The 24,576-nt window shown below is 37.5% G+C and overlaps 1 protein-coding gene across 1 annotated transcript; it reads right to left on the bottom strand.

The window, feature by feature from the left end:
* Positions 1 to 2,879: 2,879 nt before the first annotated feature.
* On the bottom strand, positions 2,880 to 22,013 carry IL1RL1 (interleukin 1 receptor like 1). The gene is made up of 10 exons (XM_032201319.1): positions 21,947 to 22,013; positions 19,566 to 19,767; positions 19,098 to 19,266; positions 18,848 to 19,010; positions 16,253 to 16,321; positions 14,176 to 14,308; positions 13,939 to 14,090; positions 7,306 to 7,449; positions 6,472 to 6,630; positions 2,880 to 3,226 (listed from the first exon to the last, which is right to left on the bottom strand). The coding sequence occupies exons 1-10, from the start codon at positions 22,011 to 22,013 to the stop codon at positions 2,880 to 2,882; spliced, it is 1,605 nt and encodes a 534-aa protein (XP_032057210.1).
* Positions 22,014 to 24,576: the final 2,563 nt, after the last annotated feature.

The following is a 24,576-nucleotide window of genomic DNA, read 5'->3' as shown; positions in this document are numbered from 1 at the left end:
GATGCTCTTCACAGGTATGGTTGTCAGGAAATTATAGCAGTATGCAGGTTCTGAAATGTTCACTGTGAATATTTCTAATGGCATTCTTAAATTGACTTATTTCTAGTTGGCCACAATCTTTTGATACGTGTTCATCCACTAGATGGCACGCTGACTCTTCTCTACTACAAGAAAGCAAAATGATACCCTGATCCATTTTTTCAATGGCACCAAAAATAGGGGAGCACAGAAGAGAAGTTAAAAAGTATTAAATATCTAGGTGGAAGTTCTAATTATGCTACAAAAATTGTTTTTGTTCTGTGTAGTTTATGTTTTAAGCATTCAAACTCAATCTTTTATAAAATTTTTACAGTGAAATAAGAGATTTTGACACAGGGCAGAATTCTCTTTTGCTATTCCATTAAAGCAGGTAGCCTGGTGTAATGTGTGTGTATCCAACACAATATGAAATAAAAAATGCCAATTTTCCATTCATGTTTTCAAAAATTTAGATCTTTATTAAGCTACTTATGCTGTAAAAATATACCACCAGTCTTTTTGTACTGCCTCTTTCACATTACAAATGTGAAAATAGTTATATATAGATGTTAATTTGAGTGTGTATCTCCAATTTCTGTACTAATCACCAAAGAATATAAAGGTAATCAACAACTTCTGCATTTCTCTATCATTACTGCAGTCACATATTCACCCCTAGGCTTGGTAAAAGGTCTTTGCCACTCTCAGAATTTACCCCTTTTCTTTCTGTCAAGGCTATACTGTTCACTATTGATAAATCACATTAAGAGTTCTCAAGCATTTTTGGTATTTTTTTTCTTTTTATTTTTTTATCCTTTGTTGGCCATGAGGTTTGATGCAAAAAGATTGCCACCACAAGATCCATTTAGTGGGTTTGTTTTTCACCATCCTAACCACAGCCCTGAAGACAACAACTGAAGAGAGGTCAATGAGATATCCCCATATTTCAGAATAATCAGAATAATTTCAGAATAATATTTGTAGTCCCCTTTGCATTTCCTCATCATACTTTCTCCTCCACAACTCTTTTCCAAGTTCAAAATTCACCCCAGAAATTGTTTCCAAGATGGATACCTGGTTATTATCCTTTCTTTCTCATAAATGCCTACTACAAAATCTCTATTAAAAATCATCTCGTAATAGTATTGAAAGTTCATATTTTGTCTTGATCAGAAATTCCTGTGAAAAATCTTCATAGTGAAAACCAACAGGCTTTCCTGCCTTTATACATGACTTAGTATTAGTATTCTTTTTGTGAAAGTTCTTACCATAAGAACTATCAAAACCCCTATTGAGTCTATAATAAACCAAATCTCTTACATTGACGTAAATACATTTTGTGGATCTTCCTAAAACAGTGAAGGGGAACTAGAGGGCCCTTCAGGAATGGGTCCCAGTACTGCAGATGGTTTAGTAAGGCAGTAATAAAATGCAGCATTGTATGTTTTACAGTTGTGGTGCAGTGAGTGATGACTTCACTTTCACCAGCATTTGAAAATATAATAAATCAATGAAAAGCTCTTTAGTTTGCCATTGACCTTTATTTCACATTGAAATAAAAATCTATACATGTATTTCATACATGTTCTTCCTATTCCAAATGGCCATCCATAAGTCTGAAGTTTCATATTCAATAAAAACCTACAATGTACAATAAAAGCACTTGGTAACATTAGATATTCTGCATCTAATTTTGTCTTTTCAAGTCCATCTCTGTAGCTGATCTGAAGCTCAAAAACAAACCTTCACTGACTGTACAAAAATTCCTGGTTTTAGAACCCAAAAACATTAAATCTCCCAAGGATATATGCACTAGAACATGCTTTGATCATGCACTCCTGCACTCAGAGGGGATTTTATTCTGACCTTTGCATCTCAGGCTATTCTCTGTCAGAACAAAGTAAAGCCAGGCATAATATCAAAGCAGGAAAAAAAAAAAATAAAATAATACTGACAGTTATAAAATTGCAGTCTCTATTTTTTTTCAGTAGCTTAAAGGAATGCTAGCCATGTACAATATATGTATATACTTATGTAACATAAATTTTAATGTGTTATTTGTATCAGGCAGTAGTAGTAACTGTACGGTCTATCATGCCTGAAAGATTTAAAATACTACTAGCTATAAGAATTTAATTATGTGTATCTTTAATCTCAAAATCACTTTGTAATAGCTCTATAAGATAATTTCCCCTTTGTATGAGATTCATTTATGTATACATAAATATATTTATGTATATATAAATGCATATATATGTCAGTCAATCAGTATGTATGCACTTTCCTTAACACTGTATTTTTTTAAAATGCTCTATTCACATTAGTTTCAAAAGAGCTTTTACTGAAGCATCCCTACTAAGGAAAAATAAAATTTCATGATAGAAGTATGACTGTTGGAGCAAAAACAAACACATGGTGGATAAAATGAAGAAAACTGCAACATCATACTTTCTAGTCAAGTAATATAGAAGGTGTTTATGTTTGATCAACCACAGTAGAAAGGTAAAGTAAACCTGCAGAATATTCAACTATTCAGAATCAAAACTTTCAGTTATATATCCAAGTACATATAGGAAGAGTAAAGGTAGGTTTGTTTCCAATGATATGCAAAATTTTGTACACCATCTGGAATAATTCTTTTGCAGAATTCTCAAAGCTCCACAGACTCCCCTCAGCCCCAAAGGCCTTCCTCTATCAGTTTATTTGATCACTACTCAATTGAAGGACTAAACAAAAAAGTGAAAAAAAAAAAATGCAGCCAGACATTCGAACTGCAAAATAATGTTCCTACTGAAAGCAAAAGAAGCTGCATGTATATGGTTTGACCTGACAGCATACTAGAGCTTTCTTAGACAGACTGTTCATACAGCATTAACTGAGCATGATGACCTGAGTCTCAGTGGCATAAGGTACCTCACACGTTTCCAGAACTTAGAATTGGATGACTGTGGGTGCACAGTGTGCTGTTCTTTCCATTTGACAGTACCTTGTTTCTTGATGATATATTTAAGAGATTCCTGAAGAGTCTCATACGTCTCCATCCTCTCCATTTCCAGCAAGATCACCTTTGTATTGTTTTGAATGAGGGCATTGTATAAAGCAACATGTTGATCATAAGCAAATTCTTTACAATTAAGCAGCTGGTGTGTTAAAAGAATGATCAGCCGTCTGCTCTTCTGTATCCTCTTCTCAATTGCACTGGCTTTATCTACAACGCACGAGAAAATGGTGAGACTGAAATTTCTTTTATAGACTCTTTTGTGCATAGGCATTTCATTTCCATTGCTTTTCAACCAAAAGAAACCTGTCTCACTTCAGTCAGATACAGTTTATTCATTAGAAAAAGAGATTAAAAAACTCACAGTAATCAGTTTTCTTTCAGATGTTTTCTTTAACTGAAATCTTAATATTTTCACACTGTTAGGGATTGTTAGGAATTTCTAATCCACAGGTCAAGCTCAGTAGATCTGTATTACATCAAATTTGTGCTTAGTCAATAATTTGCATGTAAGGCATCATATTCTTTCAGTTTAGTGCTCTAAAAAACAATCCTTCAGTACTTAGCCATTAAAAAATAGTCATTTGGATCCATTTGGGTGACTTCTAAGAGGCTTATTTTCCTGTAGAGGGAGTGCTAATACTCCTGAGCTATAGTGTGCTAATTTAGACGTTAACCCAACAGGGCTGGATCCAGACTTGCAGGGAATTTGATCATCACCATGACTAAAGGTATTTTTCTTTCCCACTGAAAAGCTGTTAGGGACAGTTCATTAACCACAGTTAGGACTGTGATGTTAGCTGTGTTGTACCTACAAAACTCAAGCTCTGGGCCAGCTCAGAAAGCTCCACATCTAGGATCTGCTTTTCTCAATGACCTGCTGTCCACTGCAGATGAGTACCTATCTGGTGAAATACTTGCCCCAGTCAGAAGAGTTTCCTGTGGTCAGCAGAAGGGAAACTGGAGTTGTTTTACTGGAAGTATGGGATGCTGGGCCAAAGAATCCCAAAGTGGGAGCTGAGCTAAGGAATTTTGATGTAACAGCTATTTAATAAAAGCACTCTTTATTAAACAGCTGTTATACTTCTTTAAAGGCACTTTTAAGAGACATTATCTATCATCTGCATATGTGACCTCTTTTCCTTTGCTAGAGGTTGCCAGCCCATTGTAAGGGTCTTCTCAGTCTCAGAGAGGCCCAGCATTTGCAATTCCTGGGTCAGGAAAAGACTGTTCTTACAGTAATTTGCCCATGGTTACTGCTGAAGGTAGGACACTTGGCTGCACAGAACATTGGTGCAGTGAAGTATCATCATTCTTATGATCATTTTTATGTTATTTTCTCTCTTTGTGTGTGTGTGTGCTACAGATACAGCAGCTCTGACAGTGTTTAGTTAGATTCTGTGTCAAGGAATGTAGTTGGGGCAAGCCAATGGGACCGTGAAAAGAATGGAGCAGAAACCTCTTCCTTTGCTGGGTAATACTTGCATTTACACCTCTTTCAGGCAACAGATAAGTCACAGAAAATGCCTTTAATCAGTAAAAACAGGAAACAACAACAACAATAACAAAAGTGAATTTAGGAAAACCAATGGAAGTCCAACAGCTGTGTAGTGCTGTTTGTTGCTTGAATCATTCTCTTCATCTTTTTTATTACTGGAAGAGCACAAGTTATAAATTACAAAGCTTTCCTCTGAAACCAAGAGTCATGAACTCTTCTTCAAATAATAATCCCATTCAAATAATAATCCCATTTTATATCCTTGCTGCATTTTGTTTTCTGGAAATACATGGAGTTTAATGGTGAAAAATGATGATTCATCAGATAATATGATACATATTCATGAAAGTTTACAGTAACTCAGTGGTATTTACTGATAATACTCCTGATTTACTCTGTGTTTAGCATATTTTAACTGTAAGGTTTTAGATTTGGAAATCTGATAACAAAAGAATCAAGATCAAAATCAAGGTAAACAAGAGTGAGGAGTGTATGCGTGAAGTCCATCTGCCTGGAAGCAGGGAACTTTTATGTGCTCCCCATGACAGACTGATTCTGAATAACTTTTCCACCTAAGTGTAAATATTTGGGGACTTGAAAGTGAACAAGGAAGACAAAAGCAGAAGGCTGTGAATATAAACACAAAGAGAAAAAGACAACAGTCAATGCTCAAGACATTATTAGAGTTTCAGTAAAATCAGACTGAATGAGTCAAAAAAGGAGTTATTAGTTGTTCGAGGCTGGCTTGGTGGGTCTTCATACTGCCTGGGCTACAGGCATTCATTCATGCCTTTGCACAATGAAAATGTCTTTGTTTTCAACCAAGAGAATCCCTGTTAGTCCCAGTCTGCATTTCAGTTGCACGCTGTGCTCCATTTTCTCCAGGAAAGTTTAAGAATACCATCCCAAAACAGAATATTACCTAAGCAGGTGGCATAAATTTCTGCCATTAACATCTTTGTGGGCCAATGTTAGTTCCTTATTCTGAAACTCACATGATAGTTATAGTCTGGATCAGCAATTCTTGCTTTTTTTTTTTTTTTGTTTGTTTGTTTGTTTGTTTTTGGTTTTTTTTTTTTTCATTCTTGTTGCAGTGTTTTTTCTCAAGTCCAGGCAGAACTTTTGCCACTTGTCAGAAGAGAACATCGAAGATATTGGCCCAGATCTGGGCAAATGAGTCACATCTGGTCCAATGCAGATGATTTTAGCAGTGTATAACTCAGAATGGGCTATCTTTGGTTTCATGCCTGTTTTATGACAAGAAGAGAACATGTGGTCCACAGAACACCAGAGCACAAGACAGACAATTAAGCCCTGGAGGAAAGCAGATAATATCTAGATGACAGCTAATATGAGAGTGTAGGGTTGTCCTTGTGAAAATTAACACAGATTAATTAACACAAATTCATTTTGGATGACAAGGAAATGGGAATAGAGAACACAGATTGTCTCTTGAAGTAGCTCTGGGAATTGTAAAAAATGAAAGTAGGTCATCTCTGTGAACAGAATCTGAACTTCCTGTAACTATGGCATCCTTTGTCACAGGTTGAAAAACCCTGAGTGATAACAGCAAGGTTAATTCTTCAACTTTGTGGTTTTCTTCTCTTGGTATCTTGTAGGCCTACTCATGAATGGTTTGTCATGGCTTTGCCCAGACAGTGGCAATGCAGAGTTACACAACCCAAAGAATAGGTGTATGTCTGAGAGTCACACTTTGAGTCACATTTCCTGCATCACCCAAGAAGTTGATAAAAAATTTCTGTCCCCAACCTACAACTTGCTTTTCATAGAACACCAACAAGCACAAAGTGCCATTGTGTCACCCTGCCTGACACATTAGACACACAGCTGCTGATGAGATGAGCAGCCCACTCAGGAATGAAAGGGTCTACATGTAGGAACACAACTTGCTCCAACTTAACAAGTAATGCAGTGCATTATCCGAGTTGAAACTCACCTTCTCCGGGATAAGTATCTCTACCATAAATGCATAATTTATATCCACATTTATTTTCTAGAATATCTGGCATAATTTGGTGTACAAAATATTCCACAAAATTAGCCTCATTGCCGTAGCTTCTGGGGTAGATCACATATGCATCATATATCTTCCCATCTGCAAGGTAGAGCAAGAGGAATGTGCCTTCTGTTAACATGAATTAGAGCTGTCTATTGTAAAGCTGAGTAAAATAACAACTATACAGTCTTTGAAATAGATTTAAGTAGATCTTCCTGATAATTATAATGACGTGCGTCTTTGGATACATGTTTGGAAATCAGAGACTGTGCTCATTTTGTGTTTTCCATGCTGAACTGTTATGTCTTATGCATTTGCTGCTTTGGAGAATTTGACTGCTGCATTCTGAAAGCTGTATCTTATGGTGTATAAAATAAGAGTTCAATTAATCAATGCATATTAACATGAAATAGAGATGAGTCTGATTGTTTGTTATTTCAGTGGAATAATAGGCTGTTAAATCAGATTTTCACTGTCACTCAATATTTCATGACAAATATTTAAAAAAAAAAAAAAAAAAAAAGTGAAACCAGGATTGAATCCTTTGTTTCTGCAATACATCATTATAGAACCAATACATGGTTCTGCAGTGAATGCAAAGCACTACTAGAACTATGCTTGTTCCCCCTTATATAAATGATTTCAAGAAGCATGAGAAAGTGAAGAATAAGGCTCAAGTGTCATTTGAGTTAGTAAACAACTATCAGATTTATCTGTTTCCACATGGTTTGCCCTTTCCTGTCCTTTAAACTTTCTTATGCAATGCTTACTCACCATCTTTGACTGAGTAGGGCTGAAATATCTCCCGATAAAATAGGACAATATCAATTCGGAAGAATTGATAAAGTACAACAGAGACTGCTACTATCACTAGCAGAACTAGAAATCCAACAGTCATGAGGACATTAGGATGATCTGCTGCAAAGAAGAGAAATGAAGTGTTAGTTGCAGCCTTAGCTTCTCATATCTTTACATCTGCTATGGTTTTAAGGAGTTCACAACTAAGAAGACAAGACCTTTACCTTCCCTAGCTGATGTAGCCAGCACAGAGGCCTGTTGAACCCCTAAAGTAGAAGTGTACTGAGAGGTATACAATTAATATCTGCGAGTGTTGCACTCAGACCAAAGCTCATTAAATACCACATCTGGGAGCAATGTTTCTGAGTATTTTGCTCAACAACAATGTTCAATTACTTTGCAAGGCAGTTGAGCCCAAGCTTGACACCAGTAAGCGTCCATGCAGGAGCAAGCAGAGGCTTGGGGCATTGTTGCGCAAACAGGGTATGGAGAAACATGTGCAATTAATAAAATCTGCAAGATAAGAACAAAGTACACAAGACAAGCAGGAAAACAGAACAAGTCTGGCCTTAAAAATAAGATAAACTATGGCAGTGGCAGATGAGATTCTCCTCCTTCTTTTCCTTTGAGGGTCAAAGAGCATAAAAAAACTACGACAAGTAAGGAAAACTGGGAAGAAAGAAGTCATCCACTGCAGTTCCAGCTTCCCTCAAGGAAGAGCTCTTGAATCCAATCACCTCATCCTCAGAGATGAAAGCTATCAAAGATGGCTGTCATCAGCTTTGTGCTATCATATGCTCACAGTATAGCTATTGTGATTATCGCTCTTCTAGGGAACAGCTATATCTTCTAGGGATTGCTATATTTCTATAGCAATCCAGTCAGATATTTTCCTGTAATTGCCTGTTTCTCCTCTCTCTTTGTGATTCGCATAGCAGAAGCCAGTCTGGATGTGGGCAGCCTCTAGATGACATCTGGTTCTGCTGCAGAAAAAAATGCTGGGAGATAGAAATGAGGTCATTGTGTGCTCTCTCCAGTTTAGAAAGCTAGAAGCTTAATCCTCAGATTATTACACCCAAAAAGCTGAAGAGATATTTTTGACCTATGTCCCAGACATACTGAATTCTCACAGTTTTTGGTATAGAAAACACTGTGAATTCTAGATAGCCACATTTGAAATTAAAATATTTAAATATATATATATACAGCAATTACACAAAGAGGAAGCATTATTCCATTGGATGGAAGATTAACAGCAATTGCCTCATAGTAGAAATATGCTTCAAAGCAAATAAAAATACCCAAATTAATTCCACCTGGTTTTAACACACAGACACAGAGCAGTTCCGTATACATTTTTCTCTGACAGATAAACCAGTTAAGAGAGTTCCATTTGCAGTCCACCTTCTTAATCTATTTATTCCCATCCATCATGATGATTCATTGTCTTATAGTTGTAATAATGCAACCACTTTGGTGACTTTTCTGTGATTCAGACCACTAAAAAGATTTGGATTAAAAAATATATACCTCCAGAAGAGTCAGAGTGGGTGACAAACTTTGACCCCAAAAGAAATGCAAATGGAAAAGTCCAGATAGCATATCACAAAAGTGATTTTAAAAGTGCATAAAAGTGACAACATGAATATTTTTTTTAGTACAATGTAGTAAATATAACAATTGTCTGGTGCAATAACTTGGTTCTGAGTATGGCTAGAACCATCCCTTCAGTCTTACAGTGAAGTTTGAGGTATGCTGCGATGTCAGACTACCTTGCCTCAGGAAAGAAATAGTCCACTGAGTGTTGGCCACACATAAATTGAAATATAGACATTCTGGCAGTACTAATTTGGGGGTCTGGCTCTCACACGGTAGACACCCTTTACAACATCCCAGCTGGTGGACAGTGTTCACATGTGCTGGTAGCAACTCTACCCAGACCAGCTTTATACAGGGATCAGATTTTCAGGGCTTTGCCTCCCTCTGCCTGCAAAACATACACAAATCACACGTGGCTACAGCAATAGGCTGTTCACCAGCACCTGAGGAGCTACATGTCACAGCAGTCTGTTGGGCCAGTCTCAACTTTCTCTACAAAAGAGTCAGCAAGACACAGTGGAACAAATTGTAGATTTAATGCCGCCAGCAAGCTACCAGGTGAACGCACAGACTACCACCACCAAGAAGCAATTCCAGAGCTTCTCTTGGACTTGCCCTAAGTGAATGAAATAGGATTAAATATATATCAGTGAAGAGTCTCATATATTGATATTTACAGGTTCCCTAGCTTCTCCAGGAGATGGTGAATAAGTCAGTACATTGAGTAGTACCTCTGGAGACAACCTTAAATTAAAGCATTAATTAATAAATCCCTGAGAAATGCCACTGAAAAGCTAGATAAACAAAGGTTTTGCAAGTACATTTTCCAGTTCCCTTAGTAGGAAATGAGACAAATCTGACATGATTTTCACTCTTCTTGTTTCTTTCTTTGCCATTTAAAGGGAGAAAGAAACATCCAGCCATCAGGCACCTGGTGAAAAATACCCCCACAAGAACTATGAGATTTGCAATTGTTTAGAAAACAAATAGAAAAGAAACAGGTTCCAACAACAACAACTTCTGCAATTATGAACCTAAAACAAGCTGTTTACACTTGGCCTTGCAGTGATTAGACCAAGTCCGGGAAAAAAAAAAAAAAAAAAAAAAAAAGATAAATTTCCTGTGCTTATAAAACTTGTAAAGCCTCAGACAAGAATCTCCACAGTGGTCTGGCACCTCCTGACAGATTCTGTAAGAACTGCATATTTTTCTAAATTTAATTTCTAAAGAAAACACACTTCCAGATAGCAAAGACATAGGTCTGGATCTGGAATTCCTGGCCACATCTTTTTACTGAAGATGAGATAAAATGTTAGGTACAGCATTAAATAACTTTGAGGAAAAACAGACCTAATGTGCTGGGATGAACTCTATCTCTTCTCAGAACAACTGGAATTTCAAGCATTCTCCAGAGCAGAACATTCACACCAGAAGGATTTGTGGTACCCCAGACATTTTACACTTCTTTGCAGATGAGAATTGAGCAATGCCCAGGGGGAGATGAGACAATACTTGTGCGTCAGAACCATGAAACACAACCACCAGTTATTTAACCAGCCCTGAATGAAGAAAAATCTCACCATGAGCCAGCAATGTGCACTTGCAGTCCAGAAAGCCAACCTTATCCTGGGATGCATCAGCAGCAGCATAGCCAGCAGGGCGAGGGAAGTGATTGTCCCCTTCTGCTCTGCTCTTGTGAGACCTCACCTGGAACCCTGTATTCAGCTCTGGGGACCCCAGCACAAGAAGGACCTATAGAATGAGTCCAGAGAAGGGACACAAGGATGGTTGGAGGGCTGGAGCACCTCTCCTATAAAGAGAGGCTGAAACAGGCTGCCCAGAGAAGCTGTGGATGCCCCATCCCTGGAGGTGTTCAAGGCCAGGATGGATGGGACTTTGGACAGCCTGGTCTGGTGGGAGGTGTCTCTGCCCATGGCAGGGAATTAGATGATCTTTAAAGTCCCTTCCAACCCAAACCATTCTGTGATTTCATGAAGAACTAGAAGCTAGCGGCAATTTATTTGTTAATAAAAAGGTAAACACTTGGGAGATATTCTGACAGGTTCTGAATTCCTGAGAAGACAGATTAGATGTGATGCTGAGGTAATGTTCTTGTCCTGATTGAGCTGTGCTGGTAGAAAGAGTTAAAACTTCCAGTGTTTCTCCACTTGTCATGGCTTCCCTGTCAGGGGTTGACGGTGTCGTGCCACCTCCCACCACAACCCTGACAGCAACGCATTTACCCACTGCAGTTATCAGTGATCTGAGCTGGCTTGGACACCAGCACTGTGGTGCAAGGAGGTGGTATATTCCAGCATGAGAGACATCAAGCGGCTGTGGAGGGTAACATAGTTTAGCTGCAGGCAGAGTTGCTGCCTCTTGCCAGGTGTCCAGTAAGACTAGCTACATCTTGGCCAGGAAAGGAGGAAGAAATGTAATGAAAACTTTTTGCAAATTCCTTATACTGACCATACAGAGAAGTAATGGAGATGATCTCAGAGCACATCAGAGATTGTGTCTTGTGGCAGGGGGAGAATGTAAAACATGGGATGATCACCATCGCTGGGATTATAAATGGAGGCACAGGATTGAAAGATCTGGAGGAAATGAGACAGCCCTTGTCATGGGCTAATACTAAAAGGTATTACTTTAATTACTAATTGCTTTAAGGTATTAAAACCATTATGAGACATAAATGGTATTTTTTTATGAGCTAGTGTTAGTAAAGGAGTCAGAAGATACCAAACAGCCTCAGGTAAAGTGGGGAGGGAAAAGACAGGAAATAATTTTGAAGGAAGGGTTTCATATTGTCCTTTCCTGGCAGTATTTAGTATTTTTGTTTGTCATGGAGACAAAACCAAACAGCTGACTCTGACTCTGACAGAAACCCCATATTTTCTCTTCACTCCTCTCTGGCAATTAGTAATTCTTATGTAGGTGACAACTGTTAACAAATCAAATTGCTAAAATTCGTTATAAAGATACTGCTAAAAATGAGCTAGTTCTTAAAGTATTTGATTATGACTGAGAAGATTAGATTTAATTCCTGGTTTCCCAGGAAAATTTCTATGTGGTGATTTATTCATTCAGCATTTTTGAAGACTGTAAGATGGAACAGATTCAAGCAGAGGAGCTTAAATGCAGTCACCTACAGCATCTTTGTTTCCTTCTTTAACCTGCCACCTGTGCTGCTAAACACAATTTAACTAGTCCATGCAGTTTCTGCAAGTAACTTCAGTAATAAATGCACCATCTATTGATCTCTTACTTCCTATCACAGATTTGTGCTACAAATAATAACAATGTAACCCATACTAAAAAACTTAGGGAAAAAAAAAATCACAATACAGAGAGGAAACTTGTGTAAAAAGCACAATAACAGACAGTAGCTAGGAGACGTGAGTTATGCTGTAAGAAAAACTAAGAGATGACCATAGATATAAAAAAATAAATAAAAATCATCTAAAACAAAAAGAAACAAAAAAGAAGAGTACATGTCTTTATTACACATTTACAAGATGTGAGGCACAAGACATCTATGCAGCACTTTCATTATACTCAGAGGCAAGCTATCAATGTTTTAGAAAATATATTGCTGAACTGTATGAGGAGCAAGTAAAGAAAATTAAAGCAGTGCACAGCCATTTCTGGATTTAGCCTTGCTCACACCAACAGTGATGAGGAGTAGCAGAAGCAGGCATCTTGACAATAGCAGCAACAAGAAAGGCATAGACATCCACATAAAATAGGCTGTTGCAAAGGGTGTCACAGTCAAGAGTTTTCCTGAACATTTACGGATGACCTATGGATAAAAATAAAATAAGATTTGTCTACAGCAGAAATAAGGTTTAATGAATCACTTCACAAATATGGAATATCAAATATACTTGTTCCTTCATGCAGCCTTTCCTTCTTCTAGTTTGCAGTATAGGGTCAATAAATGATTGCATTGACTGAACTAGAGTGAACAGGAAGTGTTACTCAGTTTCCTTCCCCTTCATGGTAAGTACATTCCCACACTCATAACTTGGCACACTTCTGAAGTGTGCCCAGCCTCCTGAGAGAGGCCACGCTCTCACTCACCCAGTAATATCCAGCCAGAACATCCCCTCTCACCTTCCACTAGGGAATTCTGGGCTACCCTCCTCAATGATGCTCCCTTCTCCATTATAAATCAACTACATCCCGTCTAGTCTAGGCTGCAGCACAGAATTATGACTCTGCTTGAAGCCATAATCCTGTAGGCAGTTAGGAACAGTCAAGAAGACAGCAGGACATGTAATTGTGCAAATCCTGTGATCAAAATAAACTTGATTTTACTCATTCTCATAAAAAACTAATCCCTAATCTTAAAGGCCGTGGGATTTCATCTCAAGGTGGTTCAGCCCATCTGAAGGGATAAGAGAGGAAACCATTGACCACCACTCCTGTCATAAGAATCAAACTTAGTGATTTGGCAACAATTCAGGGATTTGACCATCCCTAACAAAAAATTCCCATAACTGATAAAGACAATCCCACCATTCACTGACCTTAATTCTCCTTCTCCAGCAGAAATGACTAGAACAATGCATTTCAAAATGAAACCGAGAGAAAGCCTTCAAACTGTCACTCTCATCTCTGTGTGGCACAGAGTGAGCTCAGTGGCACTTAGAGGGAGAGGGCAGGAATATCCTAGAAAAGGTTATTCTTGTCACATGGGTGGTGCACTGTCCTGCTCTGCACATTTAATCTCTCACTGATACCATTTTTCCTTCCCCCAAAGCAGAATTTACACCAAGGCCTTTCATAGCCTAAGGAAGCCACAAGAACTTGGCCATTAATTTGAAGATGTAGGGAGGATGAAGACTGGTTTTAATTCTAAACAACAAACTTTCTTACCAGCAGAAAATAAATAAAATTTAAAAATAAACATGCAAAATAAATTTAAAATAAAAATAAAACCACCAATGTATTTCAAATTGAGAGTTAAGTATGTAAGAAAACAAAATGAACAAATTCTACCCTTACATTGTGCTTTGAGTTGTAATGTCACCGTGGCCCTTGTATTTCCCATTTCATTCACCACTACACATGTGAAATTTGACTGCAGATCCTCCTCTTTTATTTCACTGATGTGTAAAGTTGCCTCTTTGTAATATTCTCGTGCTTGTCCTTCAAAACTAATAGAGAGAAAGAGTTGGTATTGGCTACTCTTAAACAAAGTTTGCATTAAGAAAAGGATTATTCCACATTATATGTACTTACAAATGAGTTTCTTCATGAAATCTTGAAGTATCTGTGTATATTACTGGGTTGTTATCCACATCCCATGAGACAACACCTATAGGCTGTTTCTTAATCCCCAGACGGGCCTGACATTTCAGAGACAAAGGAGCACCTAACCAAGATTCAGAGAGCTGTAAACATTCCTCAATGTAAAATATATGTAACATATAACATTATTTTCCTCATAACATCTTTTTCTATAAATCTCCATATCACTTTTGATTTTACCTTAGCAATTTTGACATATTTCTGAGTTAACCTAGAGAAAATGTTGCATAGGAGGGACTTGAAATAGTAAATGGAGATATTAACAAAATATCTAATACATTAACAAGGATTATAAAAGGAATTATTTATATATGTTACTGTGAAAGGAAAGTAGACTTTACTTGTGATGCTTAACACAACTAATCAACTATTGAGGAGTATGGAAAGGAAATGCTAGTTTACATACAGACATATGAAAATAGCATAATTTAATTTCAGCATACAGTATTTCACTTGTCTTGTTTGCTGATTCTTATCTTGGATTTTATTCAAACTGGACAAGACTAGAGCAAACTAGTCCAACCAAAACTAAAACAGGAAACGTCCTACGATGTATTTGCCATCAGGAAATATTTATTCCAGAAAAAAAAAGAGTCACTGTTGCACTGGAAGAAAATATAATTAAAACTACTTTTATTTATTTTATTTATTTATTTTATTTATTTTTAAAACTATTAAAATTATTTCCGTGTTAATCTGCATCAAAGCAGGGCTTAGATAAGGTTAACAAATTTTATAATTTACATCCTGAATTGGTAATAAGGATCACGGAGAAGTCCTTTCAGTTCTGCAAAGAGGATATAATAGACCCAGTACAGAAAGTATTTTCTAGATGTTAATCAAATTTACTTTACTTTTAATCTTATTTTTCTTACCTAATTTTACTTTACTTTTAATCTGTCATTGCAAGATTACATACTGTCCGAGAAGGTTAGGCAGAGCACAGAGAATATTAAAGACTAGCCATCTGGTGCACTAATTCTGAGTGACAAAGAAACTGGAGGAAAGAAGAAAAAAAAAAAAGAACAGGAATACAAGCCTACATGAAAAGGAGCCTGAGCCCAGGTCCCCCAAGGTAGATGCTGTTAGAGCAGTCTTGCTGTAGGACAAGTGCTGGAGGGCAGAAACTGTGGAACTGTAATTGTGATCCCAGCTCCCAGTGGCCCAGATTCATCCTACCTCCCCTGGGAGACAGGCTTCTTAGGCAACCTATTAATGTTTCAGATGGGCAGAGTCACTTTCTGGAGAAGCCCATCTTTCTCCATTGACTATACAAAGAAAGAACGTAGATGGCCCTTGCTCCTACCACAAGTTACAAGGGGTGAAGAATCTGAACCATGGAGAACATCCCCAGTCCTAAACAAATGGGAGACAGGGCACATGTTCTGCACCAAGAGCTGTTCAGCCTACTATTTGCTTGTTCAGTCCCTGGTTCTTTCACCCCTCGATCAGAGCAATCTGCTCAGTGCCAGCCACCATGGCAGGACCAATGACTAGTCCCTTGTTCTCATTCATTCATCAACGGAGATGCAGCTGCTATGTCCAGACCAGAATCACAAGTAAAGAGTATCTCTAGTTGCTCTGTCTTTCTCTCTTACCGTCATTCTTTCTTAAGGATACCACCACGCATCTATCCTCTCTTAAGGATACCATCAGTTTCAAAGGGTTTAGTTAAGGCCCTCTTTGAAGTGCATGGAAGCTGTCACACTTTCAGCTGAGATGTGATAATTGACCATGTGAGTTATCCTAGTTTATCCCAGTGAAAGTAGAATAAACTATTTAAGTCCTGAAATTGCTGCTTAATGCCTAAGCATTACCCTATCAGTTATTCCTAATTTCACATCTCTGCCTTGGGGTGCATGAAATCTGGTTAAAATTACAGTGAAAAAAAAAAAAAAGAAAAAGAAAAAAAAAAGTAATGAACATTTCCATAATTAATTCTTCAAGATCCCCATGTTCATTAGGCCATCACAAACTGTTTTAAAAGCAATTTAAGATCTGTACTTACCAAGCTCTACTTCTATCACATCTTTTTCTTTTGGAAACAAAATTTGAGCAGGTAGAGACAGGTGTTTTGCTTTAGAAATTAAAGAGAGAAGGAAGTATCGATTAGAAAGTTTTGAAATTTCATTTTGTAAAATAATGACTATCATTTGTACTGATAATGCTTTAGCATCTTGAAGTAGATTTGCAAACATTACAACGGTGCTTCACATTCCTGTCAGTGTTATCTGATTTTATTCCTATGACCAGATATTTTTGGTGAGACAGTACAAGTCAATAGTCTAAATATTTTCTGCCTGTTTGATTTTTACATTTGTACATAAAGAGCAAGGAAAAGTTTCAGTTTCTCAAATACTGTTTTTAGATGCTGAGTGGGAGGGGAAAAAAAAAAGCTAATATTGGGAGTTGCGTGTTTTCTCAGTTGCTAATTTTGTTTTTAAATGAAATTCCTTCAGACATTTGAGAAATGACTCCTATCCATGATATGGAATAGCTAGAATATACACTTCTGTGCAATATATGACATACAGTCCCACTTCCCCTGATGCCTGCCTCTGTTGACTTCTGTTCCCAACGTTGAGCACATCCGGCTCCCTACACACTGGTGCTGCACACAACCACTCCCTCTTACATCTGTCTTCCCTCACACTGAACATCCCTTGCCACTAGCTTTTAGGAGTGCTTCTTTTCTTCTGATATTCTTACGTTTCATCTCCAGTAATAATTGATATGGGCAGGTCCCAAACTACATCCAGATGCTTCAGTTAGGCATCTTTTTCCCGTGTTGTATTTTGCTTCTTTTCTTACCATTCATACTGTTGCATACATCACACTCCAAACACATGGCTTGCTATCCTTTCCCTCATTATAAGCTTTTCCTTCTCAAGGCACCTCTGTAAATCCCATAACAATATTTCCCTAAAAAATCTGTAAGAACATATTTAGCACCACTTTCCCAGGCTGCCAGAAAAGCCATTCTCTTTATTTATCCTAACCATGTCTAAGTTTCTTTAGCCGGATCTGAACTTGGAGAAATGCAGAAATTTCGTAGCTTGCTGACAATGCTAAGCATTTAGATGCTGGCATTCAGAGGCAGAATATCCTCTGGGACAGCATGGATCTGCAAGGCAACGGGGATTTACATCATAAACCAATATTAACAACATGTAACAGCTTTACTCATCCAGCATAATAATTTTAAGGGCTAATAAGAAGTCAAGAATGATGCTGTTAATTATTTTGAATGGTAAAAAAAGCAGACTCAACAGACCACTCTGAGATTTCACATGTTATATTGCAATCTTTTCTTTCAGAATTATTTAAAAAGCCAGATTATCTTTGAAATGAAATAATCTGTCTAGATGCAACAAAGATTTGTGTAATTTTAGGTGGCTTTGTGCCAAATAAATAATAGCTATTTCCGTTATAACCCAAGCAGAACAAAATTCTTGACTGGTTAGAAAAGTTTTAATGAAAGTACATTCAAACAAAAATGGAATGCTAGGCAGAGATTGTCATGTAGACCAACAGGGTATTACATCGAAGACGCGGAGAAAAGGTGTGGCGCCTCCTAAACTACCATATTAGCTCTTGGCTCAAATCTCTTCTATCCAACTCAGAATAATTGGAACAAACTCTGCTACTGAGATCTGGGTACAGCAGCAAAAACTAATCGAGGCTTCTACACTCCAGATCAGTATCTTTCCCATAAAGTTGGGCATCTTCCAACAACAAACAGTTGTGATGTCGGTCTGCAAATGAACATTATTTAGTTTCGCCAAAAAAATTATATATATATATATATATGTATTAATCTTATTGCAGAATGAAAACACATTTTGAAGTCTTGTAAGTTGATGCAGTCTGGCACTGCTGATTGCTGGCATGCTCTTCCCTGACTGCCATCAAAATTCAAGGCCTCCCTGAGGACATTGAATCCTAGAAACACCCCTAGGTCCACACAACTCAGCTATGATGGACACTTTCAAATTAACAAAGACAGTAATCACGGAGCTCCATTAATTTTCCATCTATATATGTCCCTCATTTTATCTCAGTCAACAGAAATCTAAAAGTTTTTTTCTTTTCTTTTTTTTCTTTTCTTTTTTTTTTTTTCCGGTCCAACTATAAAATAAATGCTAGATAATCAAGATGGGGCAGCAGGTATTGAGTTGTATGCCATCACCATATCAGTGATCCAGAGATCACCAGATTGTCGCTAGCTAAGGTCCTTCTTCCTGCCAAACAAATATAAAGTGGAGCTTTGTGGTAACCCACAAAAAAGACCCTTCACCTCAAAAATATGAGCCCTGCCAACTGCAGCAGGAAACCAGAGCCCTCAGAAAATGTTACCAAGAAAACAAACGTGGACAGGTCTGACTGTATCTCCAGCTTTCTCCTTTGGAATTCCCTCCCACAAAATTCATCTAAAAAAAAAAAAGTTGAGCTAAAGTTTCATTAAGAAGATATAACTAACCAACCAAAGATATTTTTATTTATTTATTTATTTATTTTTGGTAACATTGTACAAGGAGTTTCATTTCCTTTAAGGAGATGATAATCTTTTCTACTTTAGCAAGCTAGAAAATGACTGTCTTACCTTCACTTATAAAGATCCTTGTAGCCGACACATTGAACACATTTCCTCTGTGAGTGTAGGTAAAATGGCAAGTATAATAACCATCATCCTCCTTTGTCAAGTCACTAATAAAAATATATTTATCTTTCTTCAAATATCTCTCCCCCTGAAGAGGTCTGCAATCCTGGAAAAGACAGCTTTCTTTATTTGGCTGCAAATAACTTCTCACAGTAATCTGATCTACAGCTGGCACCATCAGGATTTTCTTTACCTTATACCACTGGATCATAGTAGCATTCTTATAATTGTCAAATGTAGGACAAACAATTTTTCCACTTCTAGTGTCATTTGGATAAAGTATCCGGCTTGGGAAACATATTCCTTCCTTGTATGGATGCACCTTCACGCTCATGTTGAACTCTTTTGTGCTATTATTCGGGCTTTAAGAAATGAATGAAGGTATTTTAATGACAGTATTATTATATGGAATAGAATGAATATTTGTAACATGTGAGTCTTGTTTTAAAAGCACATGTGTGGTTACTATATTTTGATTGCATATTGATTTTTACTGGGCCTGTTATAAAAATAACAATTGCAGAATGAAAGTTAAATAAATTTCCATACACCATCAAAATCACATAATTTGCACAGATAATAATCAAAATGTATTTTTAAAATACTTATGCTTTTTTTTTCCCCAAATCTTAAGTTTTTATCTTTTTAATATTCTACTTACTAATGTGTAACACAAGTATAGTTTCCAGAATCTTCTACAGAATTTGGCAGAAACCAGAGAAATCTTCCTAATGAAAATATTCGTGATCCCTCTTCTTCTTCGGGAATTATTTTCTTAGTGTCTGTGTGATACCAGGTGACTTTCACAGCTGAATTTCCTCGGGGACATTTTACAACTAAAGCCTCACCGTCCATTGCATCATCTGCAAATGAACAAAATATTAAAATCTCAGATGAATTAAACCTTATTCATATTGAAGACTGAGGAGACCTTAGCATTTCTGGATCAGTAGGCCATTCAAATGCCTCTAATACCATCCCCAGGCTTTCAGAGATAATGAAAAGCAAATGAATTCCCAGTAGATTTTTTTCAAGAAACAAAACAAAACAAAATGTTCTTCTTCAGTTATGAAGACTATGAAGACATGCAAAAATAGTGTGTGGGACAGAAAACAAACAAACAAACAAAAATACCTGGGTTCAAAGCAGACATATAGTTAAAAAAAAAAAAGTTTTAAATTGGAAAGTATGATTGGTTGAAATGAACTCATGCAAATCTTTGCTTGAAATCCTGTATTTATTCAAAGCAGAGTTCTAAACATGAATCTTTCACAAAGAAAAGTATTGGTTTTAATAGTGTTTTATAAACTTAGCTTTCCATAATCTGGTAACAATATTTATTTACATAACAGAGGGGATTTTTTGCTATACCTTTTCAATGCAGAAAATGGATAAAAACAACAACAAACAGAAGAGCTTCTTTCTTAAAATCATGAAAATGTGAAGAAAAAAAAATGCAACAGACTGAAAGGAAGAATCAGATGAAAAGTTGAAGACACCAGAGAGGAATGAGAGGAGTAAGCAGAGGAGTAAACAGCTTGGGAATAAAGAAATAAAAATTAAAAAGAAAAAAAAAAAAAAGAAAGAAAAAAAAAAAAGTTGGGCATAAGGAACTAATTTTTAATTAAAGAAACTGCATGTATTTTTGAATAAACTTTTGAATACTGAAACTGGTCCAGAGAAATTTGAAACAGGCATTTTGACAGCTATTTAAGTGCCCTGCTACCTGAACTGTAAACTGACTTCTGAACATAGAAACTCTAGTCTGAAGGTCAAATGCAGTTTTGGAGAAGAGAAACATGAGAAAATTGGCAAAGATAGAAACTGGGCATATCAGTACAAGAGCTACAGTAAATGAGGGAGCAAGAAAATGAGATCACACACAGAATCACACACAGAATTTCTAGGTTGGAAGAGACCTCAAGATCATCGAGTCCAAACTCTGACCTAACACTAACAGTCCCCACTAAACCATATCCCTAAGCTCTACATCTAAACGTCTTTTGAAGACTTCCAGGGATAATGTAACCAAATGATGTTGTAACCAAAAAGCTAATCAAAAGATGATGTAACCAAATAGCTAATCAAAACAGAGAATCTCTATCAAAAATGACACTTTGGGGGAGCACTGCCTGGCTTTAGATGCATGCATAGATCACGTCATGGGTGAGTCCTTCTTCATTCTTCCTTCCCATTCTCTCTGAAGTGGTCTTTCTCCATTGACATTACATATAGACTCATTTACTCAGACACCTAAATTATCCACATCAGGTATACACAACCCTGAGTCCATCATTGTAACAGCATTCCCACCCACAAGTCCTTTCTTGCCCCACCAGAGGAGGAACATAGTGGAAGTACAGCACTCTTCAGGAAAAAATAAAAGAAAGGAAACAAAGATAAAATGGGAGGCCTTATGTAAACTCAGTGACATCTGCAAAAATTTTCTTGGTTAATTCTTCAGCAGAATTCGATCTCTTAATAGATCTAGTTTGTTCTAAAAATTATTATTCATATTGTAAAATTGAGAATACAGGGAAATATTTAATATTTAAGATATTTAAGTGTAAGATTGTATCTTACACTGTTTTTCAGAAAAATATGCAGTGCAACTGGAGACCAGGTACAATGTGAGTGCTATATAATGTTGTTTCACTGGTAGGAAATGATTGCAGGGCCACTAGAACTGTCCAACAAAGTGCATGTGTTAAACCTGCTCAGTGTGATTTAAGCATGCTCTGAGAGACTTTGCCCAGCTGGGGCCAGGAATATCAGCTACTCTAAATCTAAGAAGCCTTTTCCTTCTGCTTGCAGACATGCCAAAGAGCAAAAGTAGAACCTATACTTAATGTCAGAGAAATGGACACTACTCTGTGCATTTTAATATTGGGAGAAAACAACATGTAGAGCTAACTTTTAAGCTGTGATCAATGGTTTGAGATAAACTAGCTAATTTTAGGTTAAAAAATATTAATTCAGTACCATCTTAAACACTTATGCAGAATAAAATTAATTAGAAAATAAATTTTAAATGCAACTCACATGATTCTGATGTCACGGAAACCAAGAGGAAGGTAGATAGGAATATCAAATGTACATACCCCACCATATTTCTAAACCAAAGGAAAAAAATAAAATAAAGATATCTCAGAATATGCTCTTACTACATCGGTTATGCTATTGCCACGTTGCTGATGTACATCTACTAGCAGATAACAGCATCATGCAGAGATAAGCTGAGTCATGTGGGCTGTTCTGTGCAGAACATGTGTGTGTGCCTGTAATAGCAATTCTACAGCTTTGAGGTGATGCTCTTTGTGCTACAGTCAATGCAACAACTGATGTTCCATCGAAACTACTGTTATGACTTAGTTTGATTTGAGGGTGGGGGAATTACTCTGCCATGGCAGGCCTCATACAGAAGCCTATTCTTCCTTGGTTGTTGGTTTTTTTTTTCTTAGTTTTATTTTTAAGGAAGGCATATGTACTTTGGCACCTTCTTCATAGTCAACTGTGAAAAATTATACCTTGATTTAGAAAAAGACAGATCACGGATTTGAAAATACATACCTTGATTTTGAGTTAAGCTTTCATCCAATCTACTGCGTAGTTGCACACCACCTGCTTTGTTTTCTGTGGAGGTATCTTCAGAGACAGGTTCTCATAGGTAAGGGTTTAGCGGCAAGAACAGAAACAGACGAGCACCATCAGCAATGCAAACCTGAAGGGTAAGTGAAGAAATGAACTGGAAAGGTAGGTAAAGGAATATATATTATCCTCACATAATAGTAGTAGGGCAGATCCTGTGCCTCACTGATGTTTTTATTTGTGTTTATTTGACATACACCTCCTATAATTAGGTGTATGCAACTAGCAGCTGGCAGTGTGGCTCAGGAACCCTCCAGAAAAACACTTTATCTCAGAAATTGGTTATTGGTTTGTGGACATTATTTTTGACCTAATCTGTGAATATCCCAGGAAACAGCACACATGCAATCCAGATCTATTAAGCAATCATAAGAATTCTACTTACCATTAATAAAGATTTCATTTGAATGTTATCTGTAACTGCAGATTACAGAGTGGTGGCTATTACTATCACATATAATGAAGGAGTGGGTGCAACAGATGGCAGATAAGTTTTAAAGAGAAAGCAAGTTAGCAGTGAGTTATAATTTATCCCACGGATAGAAAGCACAGGAACACCAGTGAAAAAATAGGCAAAAAAAAATACAGGCAGCGTAAGTACTGTCGTCACATTAACTGCAAGGAATTTTTATTTTGGTGCCAAAGATTTCCAGACTAAACAAACACTGGCCTACATTTGTGCCAAGTCTGAAATTCAGAACAAGCTTAATTTTGAAATGCTTAATTTTGAAATTTCTTTCAGAAATGCCATTGTTTTTATATTGATGTGGGAAACTTCTTCTGTTTTAAAGTTTAATTACACCCAGGGATTTATTCTTATACTCTAAAAAAAAATGTAGTGTTGGAAGAGAAAAGCATGAGTGTTTCAGTGTAGGTGTTTTGCAGGGATACTCACAAATTACTGGAAATATGAGGTTTAGACCAAAAATGCATCATCCCAGCGAGGTTGTTGCCATGCCTGTTATAGGAAGTCAGTGACCATCCAGGATCTCCTAGAAACAGTTTGTGTGAGGAGCTGCTCATTCTCTTTAGAGCTTTAGAAAGAGCTTTTTTTAGAGCTTTTTTTTCTTTAGAAAAGCACCACATACAAGCACCTGCAGTTCATTGACTTCTTTAATTTTAAGGAAATCTTAGGCCAAATTAATAGATATTTAGAAGTTACTTTTTAACACAACAGCTCAGGAGTCCAGCTGGAGGGCTGTAGTTGGTGGTATCCCCCAGGGGTCAGTACTGGGCCCAGCCTTATTCAATTTACACATCAGGGACCTGGATGAAGGGACAGAGCACCCTCAGCAAGTTTGCTGATGGCACAAAGCTGGAAGGACTCACTGAGGCTGTGCTGCCATTCAGAGGGGCCTGGACAGGCCAGAGGGTTGGGCTGAGAGGAACCTCATGAAGTTCAACAAAAGCAAGGGCAGGGTTCAGCACCTAGGGAGGAATAACCCCATGCACCAGTACAGGCTGGGGGCTGTCCTGCTGGTCCTAGTGGACCATGAGCCAGAAATGAGCCCTTGTGGCCGAGAAGGCCAATGGTGTCCTGGTGTGCATTAGGAAGAGCGTTGCCAGTAGGTCGAGTGATCCTGCCCTACTCAGCCCTGGTGAGGCCTCATTTGGAGTATTGTGTGCAGTTCTGGACTCCCCAGTACAAGACGAACATGGAGCTACTGAAATGAGTCCAGAGGAGGGCTACAATGGTGAGTAGGGAACTGGAGCACCAGTCGTATGAGGACAGCCTGAGAGGGCTGGGACTGTTTAGCTTGGAGAAGAGAATATTGAGAGGGGATCTCATCAACACATATAAATATCTGAAGAGAGGGTGTCAAGAGGATGGGCCAGACTCTTTTCAGTGGTGCCCAGCAACAGGACAAGAGACAACAGACACATACTGAAGCACAGGAAGCTCCCACTGAGTATGAGAAAAAACTTCTTTACTGTGTGGGTGACAGAGCACTGGAGCAGGCCACCCAGAGAGGCTGTGGAGTCTCCTTCACTAGAATTATTCAAAACCTGCCTGGATGCCATCC

The sequence above is a fragment of the Aythya fuligula genome, chromosome 1, assembly GCF_009819795.1.
Source record: "Aythya fuligula isolate bAytFul2 chromosome 1, bAytFul2.pri, whole genome shotgun sequence".
NCBI lineage: Eukaryota > Metazoa > Chordata > Aves > Anseriformes > Anatidae > Aythya > Aythya fuligula.
Note: the sequence above shows the minus strand (reverse complement) of the source record. Positions and strands in the feature narration are given on the sequence as shown.

Coding starts and splice junctions, on each gene's coding strand:
- IL1RL1 (XM_032201319.1), bottom strand. CDS start 22,013: ATGGTGGGGTATGTACATTTGATATTCCTATCTACCTTCCTCTTGGTT. Junction 19,768..21,946: donor TTCCGTGACATCAGAATCAT/GTGAGTTGCATT, acceptor GTTCATTTGCAG/ATGATGCAATGGACGGTGAG. Junction 7,450..13,938: donor ATTACAACTCAAAGCACAAT/GTAAGGGTAGAA, acceptor TCTTCTTTGCAG/CAGATCATCCTAATGTCCTC.